Source organism: Solanum verrucosum, unplaced genomic scaffold (assembly GCF_900185275.1).
Source record: "Solanum verrucosum unplaced genomic scaffold, falcon-dt-bn FXZP01000860.1, whole genome shotgun sequence".
In the NCBI taxonomy this organism is placed as follows: Eukaryota; Viridiplantae; Streptophyta; class Magnoliopsida; order Solanales; family Solanaceae; genus Solanum; species Solanum verrucosum.
In genome coordinates, this window is record NW_026020617.1 from 27299 (window position 1) to 36778 (window position 9480).

The 9480-nt window shown below is 28.8% G+C and overlaps 1 protein-coding gene across 1 annotated transcript; it reads left to right on the forward strand.

The window, feature by feature from the left end:
* The first annotated feature begins 3665 nt into the window (after positions 1-3665).
* On the forward strand, positions 3666-9238 carry LOC125811355 (gibberellin 2-beta-dioxygenase). The gene is made up of 2 exons (XM_049490858.1): positions 3666-4517; positions 8593-9238. The coding sequence occupies exons 1-2, from the start codon at positions 3693-3695 to the stop codon at positions 8935-8937; spliced, it is 1170 nt and encodes a 389-aa protein (XP_049346815.1). The 5' UTR covers positions 3666-3692; the 3' UTR covers positions 8938-9238.
* Positions 9239-9480: the final 242 nt, after the last annotated feature.

The following is a 9480-nucleotide window of genomic DNA, read 5'->3' on the forward strand; positions in this document are numbered from 1 at the left end:
TAAGTAAAATAAGTTGTGGTGAAACCGCCAGCATCTTTAGTTTGGTTTCTCTTTGACCTTAATGATTCAATATTACCAGATATTATGGAGTATGCAAAATGTGGCAAACGAAAGAGCATCTTATTATCCTTAAATGGAATAAAATTTTTATCAATAATGAATTAAACAAGTAATTTAATCGTAACAAATCAACCAATAAACTGTAAAATGAATTAAACTTGTATTAAAAGTGTATTACAAAAATATTAAAGTTGAATTGAAAGAGAGAATTAATCATGAATAAAAAAACGTAACCGATGAAAGACGTTGATCTATAGAGTGAATTAAACTTGTATCAATAATGAATTAAACAAGTAATTTCATAGTAACAAAATCAACCAATAAACTGCAAAATGAATTAAATTTGCATTAAAAGTGTATTACACATTATTAAAATTGAATTAGAAGAGAGAATTAAGAATGATTGAAAAGTGTAAGTAACGAAAGACAAGACAATGATCTGTAGACTAAATTAAACTTGTATTATTCATGAATAAAACAAGTATTATATGTGTCTTATAAATTATTTTGGATTGTATCACTAAGAACATGAGTGAGTGATGTTTGCAATATGTATTAAAAATGTAGTGTGCATGTATTATAAATGTATTATAAGTGTGTTACCTAAATCATTTGGTTGGTATCACTAAGAAGAGAGTGAAGTTTGCAAGATGTATTTAAATATATTGTTCATGAATAAAATTTATATTAAATGTGTCTTATAATTATTTTGATTTGTATCACTAAGAAAATGAGTGACGGTTGCAATATGTATTTAAAAATGTATTGTGCTTGTCTTATAAATGTATTATTAGTGTGTTACCTAAATTATTCTTGTTGGCATTTGTAAGAAAGGAGTGAAGCATGCAATATGTATTATAAATGTATTATTCAAGAATAAAACATCTATTATATGTGTCTTACAAATTATTTTTGGTTTGTATCACTAAGAACATGAGTGATGTTTGCAATATGTATTATTAATGATCCTTCAATATTTAATGTGGTACAAGAAATGATATGGATCAAAATAAACGTTAACGGATATGTAGCTCTTATAAAAAATTAGCCCCTAAAAGTTATTATGTATGTTGTTTTTAAAGATTGTACTAAATTGGAATGATGTCTGCAATATGCATTAAAAATGTATTATGCATGTATTATAAATTATAATTTGATTGGGATCACTAAAAAGAGAGTGAAGTCTGCAAAATGTATTATAAATATATTGTTAATGAATAAACATATATTATACATGTCTTATAAATTGATTTAAATCAGCATGACCAGATTAGTCATGTTTTTTTTCTACGCATCACCAATAAACTACAAAATGAATTAAACTTGAATTAAATTTGAATTAAAATTGAATTAAAAGAGAAATAAATATGAATGCAAAATGTAGCAACCAAAAGAGCAGTCAATGATTCGTAGACTGAATAAAATTTGTATCAATAATGAATTAGACAAGTAATTAATCGTAACAAATGAAGAAACATAATAAACTGCGAAATGAATTAAACTTGAATTAAAAATGTATTACACACATATTAAAGTTGAATTAGAAGCGAATTAAACATGAATGCAATGTAGCATACGAAAGAGCATTTTGTGATCTGTAAACTGAATAAAACTTGTATCAATAGTGAATTAAACAAGTAATTCAATCGTAACAAATTAACCAATAAACTGAAAAATGAATTAACTTGTATTACACAAATATTAAAGTTGAATTAGAAGAGAGAAGTAAAGCATGAATAAAAAATGTAACGATGAAAGACCAGACAATGATCTATAAAGTGAATTAAACTTATATCAATAATGAATTAAACAAGTAATCTAATAGTAACAAATAATAAACTACAAAATGATTTAAATTTGCATTAAAAGTGTATTACATAGTATTAAAGTTGAATTAGAAGAGAAAATTAAGAATAAATGAAAAACGTAACTAACGAAAGACAAGATAAACTGAATTAAGCTTGTATTATTTTTGAATAAAACATGTACTATATGTGTCTTATAAATTATTTTGGTTTGTATCACTAAGAACACGAGTGATATTTGCAATATGTATTAAAAATGTAATGTGCATGTATTATAAATGTAGTATAAGTGTGTTACCAATTATAAACTTAACCAAACCCTCTCAAAATTGAGATATAAACTACAAACGTCATTTTCAATTATTTATAGTAACAACCTATCCAAACTAATCACAAATTCATAAAATTCAAATAATGAATCTAAAATTTGAAGCTTTATAATGACTATCAATGGTGAACTCTTACCGTTGTAATTTTAGAGATTTGAATTTCTGCTTGAAAACATATTTTTATACAAATTTTTAGTTTTTCTGTTCCTCTTCTCGTCATGTTCTTGAGTAAAGATAGTAAAATATGAGCAAATATTAATTTGAGGATAGTTAATTAAATGAAAATTTTAAAGAAGAAGAAAAATGACGGAGAAAGAGACAAAGAAGAAGAATAAAAAAAAGAAGAGGAGGAAGCGAAGAGAAAAACTGTACAACATTTTCAATTCCAAAAAAATGTTATATTAAGTTAAAAAAGTTATATTGTCATAGATGGTAAATATTTTTTTAATATAGCATATTTATGTGATTTACCCTTAAAAAAATATCTTTATTTTTCGGTTTTAACTTGAAATATTTGATTGTTAACTAAATGATGAAGTGAAGCATTGAAAAGTTGATAATGTATGCTATATATATGTGCAAAAGTCGCAATTAACATTCTTCTACTAAATTTACAGAAGAAATGATTCATAATTTAGTTTTGAATTAGTAATGAATGGGTACTCCGTACTTGTATGTCCAATTATAATTTATGTACATCGAAATTTCAAATGTCAGTATGTAGTTATTATGCATCTTTACTACAACTAACTGCTCTATATGTAGATGTATATCATGAAATTGAAAATGAGTCACTAGCTATTCTAAGAAGTATATATGTTGATTGAATCACTACATAATTTATAGAAAATGCTACTTATTTGATTGTTAAAAGGAGAAGCCTATTAATACAAAGTGCTACTTTCATTCGACAACATTTTCTTGATTTGTATACGTTAAATTTCTGATGTTAGTAACTATTACGTACTCCTTATATCTCAAAATCTTTGTTATGTTTTTCTTAATGAGAGTCAAATTACATGAATTTTGATAATTATTTATCATATATCTTCCATTAACCTTTTATTTATCCACTTTAAACTTTACACATTTCTAAAGAAATAACTATTAATATGAATATTTACTATTTTACTACAATACTCATACTAATTGATGTATTATTTTAGATCTTGAAAAATGATTTAAAGAGTAAATAAGTAATATTGAGGAAAAAATAAGAAAATAAATATTTGTTTTTGCTATTTATTAAAAATAAAAATATAATAAATAAAGAGAAATTATGTTTTTAGCCTAGTTATATGAAAAATATTGCGGCCTCGTTGGCTTCCATTTTAACAAATATATTCACATTAATACCCGAGTAAATTCGATGTTAGTTCAATTTTAATACAGTAATTTAGTCGTCAAATATATATGAGCAACCTGCCTTGTCCACCTAATTGTCTCAACTATATAGAGTAGGCAGGGCATATCAAGAGGAAACTCCATAGCATCAAAGATGGCGTCGTCTACACAGGAACACCACCTCCATCATCTTCCTACTCCTTATGGCACAACTACTGCTCCTCCACCAACTCCATCAGCACACTCTAATCATAATCATAATCATAATCTCCTTTCCACTTCTGAAGCCGCTGATTCTCTCTCTCGTCTTCTCCACCGTATCCCACCCACCCTTTCCCTCTCCTTTCCTGGTCGCCGTCAATCTCCGCCATCAACCACCGTATCTCCTCCTCTCATCTCTCTTTCTGATGCAAAATCAATTCTTCACTCTAACCTCCTTTCAGCTGCAAAACAACACGGTTTCTTCCAGCTCACACAACACTCCATCTCCTCTCACCTCGCTCAATCAGCTGAATCCGAATCTGCATCCATTTTCAATGATGAGAAACAACTCTGCTTCCCCAAGAACTGGCCCTTAGGCTTCGATAACGATGACGACGACGACGACGACGTTGTCTGCGGCCGGTCGCTTTGTCTCGACGAGTCAAGTTCAATGGAGTTGGGGTTTAGTTCTATTCATGAATTTACTTCCCAAATGGAAAAACTAGGGTTGGCGTTGATTGAAGAACTGGCGTGTGCTGTTGGGTTTGAGAACCCGGTAAGAGAAGATCGGACCCGGTTCTGTTCGTTGATGTGGATATCTGAATCCGAGAGCGGTTCAAGTAACATGCCACTTTCACCGGGTCGGGTTTACCCCTATGTAGTTGGGTTAAATTATCAAATTCGTTGCCGGAAGTATTCCATGTTGGCTGATTCGGGTTGGATATCTGTAGCCCCTCAAGTCGACTCGGTTATGGTAACCCTTGGTGATATTGCTCAGGTAACATTTTTAATATGAATTAGATTTTTATTATAACTTTTAAAATACATCATAAGTAATAATTAACCATCTTAATTCATTTAATAATTTGCTAAATAAAATGTATAACAAGAATTGAAGCTCTCTGCCCCAATGCTTTGTCTTACTCGTAAAACATTTTTATTCTTATCTAGGTTATTAGTCATAAAAAATGGATACATGATATTAGATATAACAATAGAATTATTTAATGTTAATTAATGAATTATTATAATATTATTCAATAAAGTTATGATATGATGGGTAGGGATAATAGGGTATTAATATATTGAATTTTTTAAAAATTGAACCTATTAGTATTACACCTATGATATGGATAGAATCAAATATAATGTATAAAAAGTATAAATTATCGAATATCCAAAAACTAAAATAGAGTATCAAGTGGGATATATAGAAAATAAAATTATTATGTAGTACTATTAATTTAGGTAGTGCTTGTAAGGATAAAATATACAAGTATTTGTCTAACTGGTTCGTACATTTTCCATCATTAATCAGAAATGATTTTTCTGCTTTTGTTAATAATGATTTCGAAATTTCCCAACTTTTTTTTCTCCCATTAAAGATGACGAAAACCATTTCCTAAAAATATATTATAAAACACACCCTTAAAGTCACATTTGGTGTGATGATATAGTGGAATAAATTAGAAATAAATTCTAATGTTTTTTAATTTCTTGTTTTATTATTAAGTTCAATTTATGATAAATTATTTCAGGATTAATAATTAATATTGAAATAACTTATTTCTGTCTTGGGTGTAGTAATAATTATGAAATACCTTATTTAGAAATAAAATGACAAAAATATCTCCCTTGCCTTTTTATAATTTACTTCTGATATCTTTTACACTTACACGTATGAATGATATTTCTTTTTAAATAAATAATTTGTATATTCTTAAAAACACTTATGTAATTCAGGTTAATTGGTATCTAAGTTGAGTTATCTCGGGATGTTTGGTCGGGTCAAAATAAATAAACGTTTCCGTGATATAATTAATTAGCAGCCTCAAAAGGACCCACTAAACCTAACATATCTTAGATATTTAGGCCCTTTGATATACATATTTGAAGCTCTAATTCTTGTTTTATTTGACACGATGAATGTACTTACAATATAATAATAATATTAAACCGACAATTAATTGTAAGGTTTGCCGCCTTAATGTCACGTCTTCTGTCTCAACTTGAATTCTTTTGGATACCTACATAGTCCATTTGTTTTCTAATTTGAGCTCTAATTGACAAATCGTATCTGGTTTAAATGATTTTACAAGTAATTATAATTCTATTAGAGAAGAATATGTTAATTTTATCTCATTTTACTCGTAACTATTCCAGAATGAAATAAATATAAATAATTCCTCAAGTTTAAAAATATTTGTCATTAATCGTCTACCTTGGATTTATTGGTAATGCATTAGTTATAATATGACAATGACGGCTTAGAGTAAGGTCACATAGAAAATTCTTATAATTTGAATAAGTAGTAGCTGATTACCTAATTAAATTAAGACTTCTATCGTGTTATAATATAACTTGTTCCATCTGAAAAGCCTCATCTAATCCAACTTCGATAGCAACTTGGATAGGGAAAGAACATTTATTTGTTTATATTCATTCCATTCATTTTTAGAGTAAATGGTCAAATGCCACCCCAATCTATTACCGGATTTTCAACTACACACTTAAATTTACCCCCTGAACTGTTTTAAAATACAATAAATAAACGCTTAATGCTGAGTTGGTTGAGAAAGTGTAATTCACTCTCTTTGAGAGAGTGAAAAGAGAATAAATAGGGTTGCTTTTATGTTTATTTCATATTTTTATTTTATTTTCTTTCTCTTTCTAATTAAATTAAAATAATCTCCCCCACCCCACCCCAACCCAACCGCCCCACACTTCTTCTTCTTCACACTCACCCTACACCTCTTCTTCTTCTTCACACTCACCCTACACCTCTTCTTCTTTTTCACACTTTTGCTTTATTTTTATTTTTCATCACAAATCTCTACAAATTTCTTCAGGAATTCTACATATTAACCGTCTCTTACATAATCAAAGAACCTTTAAACAAATTTAGTTATTACTCCCAAATCAAAGTAATAAAATAAAGAACTCAAAATTCAATTTTTTTACCATAACCCATTTCAAACAAACATAGAATTTTCAATTTCCAACACCTTCACAAGCTCTTCTCTCAAACGTTAATTCTAATTTCACATTCTTGTATTTAAACCACAAATTGGGGTATTTTAGAAATGGGGCATAAAAATTCAATTGGATCATAATTTTTTTCAATTGGATTAATTTCAATGTTTTAATTTGGTTTGTTAATTTCACCAACATTAAGAAAAGAAAGAAATTGAATTCAAAATTTATGGCATGCCCATACACTACTTTGGGTATATCCCTTCATAAGCCCCCAACATGAGTAAAATGTGTAGCAATGAACTTTGAGAGAAATTGTGGGGAATAAGATAAAGATATTGGTCAGAGAAAGTTTTACTCGTCAGAAAAAATTTACCGTCTTTTCTCTTGCCGGAATGTCAATGGATGAGAAGTGAGTTTGATAATGGTGAGTAGGGGTGTTCATGGGTTGGTTTGGGTCGGTTATTGGTCAAAATCAAAACCAAACCAACTTAATCGGTTTTAAAATTATCAAAACCAAACCTAATATAATAAATATTTATCGGTTTGGTTGTTATCAGTTTCGGTTCGATTTGGTTCGGTTATTCGGTTATTAACCATATACATAAAATTAAATGAAATAATTTATTCAAAACGTGAAAATAGTTACAATAATCCATTCAAAATGAAAAAGTAGTTAGAATGATTGACATTATAAAACTTTCGATCATTGAAATTACTAATGAATAAAGCTTCAAAATTCACTAGTTTTGTCCTAGAAGGAAGAGACATTGACATTTTTAATTCCACAAAAAATTGTCATAGACACTCATATACATGAAACCAATAAGATAGAAGTTCTTACCTTGGACATTTTTACTTTCATAAGTAAATTATAAATAAATTTTGATGAATACATATATAAGATTTTTAAAATTGTTTATAAAATAGCATATTTATGTATGTATAATAATAAAATTTATGTGTATTATTTATCGGTTTGGTTCGGTTATTTCTTTGATTTTTTTCAAATAAAACTATAACCAAATCAAATACTATCGATTTAAAAAAAATCTAAAACCAAACCAAACCCTAAATAAAATCGATTCATTTAATCGGTTTGGTTCGATTTTTTGGTTTGAATCGGTTTTTATCCAAACCGTGAACACCCCCAATGGTGATGTTCTTAATGATAATGGAGGGTTTCTAATGGGGCATATAATAATTTTAAAAAAAGTAGGAAAAATAATTCATTTATTATATTTATTAGGCGGCATTGACATGGCGCTAACGTGGTGCTGACGTGGCATGTGCGTGTGTTACACCACAATACACATGAGTGACTATGTCATTTTAGGGTGAAATTTATTTCCTTATAAAATAGTTCAGGGGGGTAATAGGACACTCGTAAAGTATGAGTGTGTAGTTGGAAATCCGACCATAGGTTGGAGGGGTTTTTGACCATTTTCTCTTCATTTTTACTTGTCACTATTTGACTTGACATACTAATTAAGAAAATAATTATTGACATATGTATTTTATCATACTATTCATAATAATTGTTATTTAATATTAGGAAAAAAAAATATTAGGTCTTTAAGAATGATTTGGAGAACAATATTTAATGCTAAGAGTTAAACATAGAAATATATGTTAAAAGTGACAAATAAAAATATGTTGGTAATGATTGTGACATAATTTACATTATTTTGCTATAAACTTAAATGCAGAAAGTAATTGAATTCAAGAAAGAATATATTTTCGGACGTTTAATTAAATAAGAATTGTACCATCAACATTTTCTATAGTAATATTATTTAGTCGTATTTTAAGTGTTATCAAATTGAGATTACTATAGACAGTAATTTTACAAGTTAGCTTATAAACTTGATAATGGGCAGGTATGGAGTAATGGAAAGGTGAAAAAAGTGAGAGGAAGACCAGTACCTATAACTAATGGTGAAATCAACAGCAGTAGTAATAACTCACACTATGTATCAATGACATTGTTAGTTACACTAGCTCATGAAAACACTGTCTCTCCCTTGCTTCCTATCAAATTGCCATCACTTGGCGCGGTGCTCAACAAAGAAGATGACGATGGCCTTGGCGACAATGATTCAACAACTATAGCGGTAGAGGAGGAAAGTCCAATGTTCAATTCATTTTCTTTCGAGGATTATGCATGGAGAGTTTATCACGCACGTCTTAATATTAAGGATCCTCTTGTGAGATATCGTGTTTGATTATTACTACTGTTGTTCTCGGTTTCAGTTTGGATCGGATCGGATCGGAGTTATTACCAATTAGCATGAGAAATGGTAGAAAGTATCAAAGTATGTTGATGATGATATAAGTTGCTCATATAGCGATTTTTTCTGTGCTTTAATTTGTCTGCATCTCAGTACTCTCTTCATTTATTCATTTGTTTTGGGTTTTCGATTTTCTTTTTTGTTCAACTTAAGGCGTGCTGCTGTTTGATTCTCCTTGTAATTTAGAAATGGGAGTGAAATGTTACGTCTGTGAAGAGAAAACAGACTTCAAGTTTCTATATAGGATAAATTATCTATATACACACCTTTTTCTTCCATAATTTTCATTATTTTTTACTAGTTCTAAAATTTTCCAAAATCCCTTATTTTACTCCCAAACCCCCAAATGCTGGATACATAAATCCCAACTCCCAAAACCAACATTTATCCCTTCCTTATTTCACTCCACAAATCTCTCTTTATTTTTAGTCACAAAATCTTGATAGTTATTTTTTAATTCACATTTGAAATTCAAAA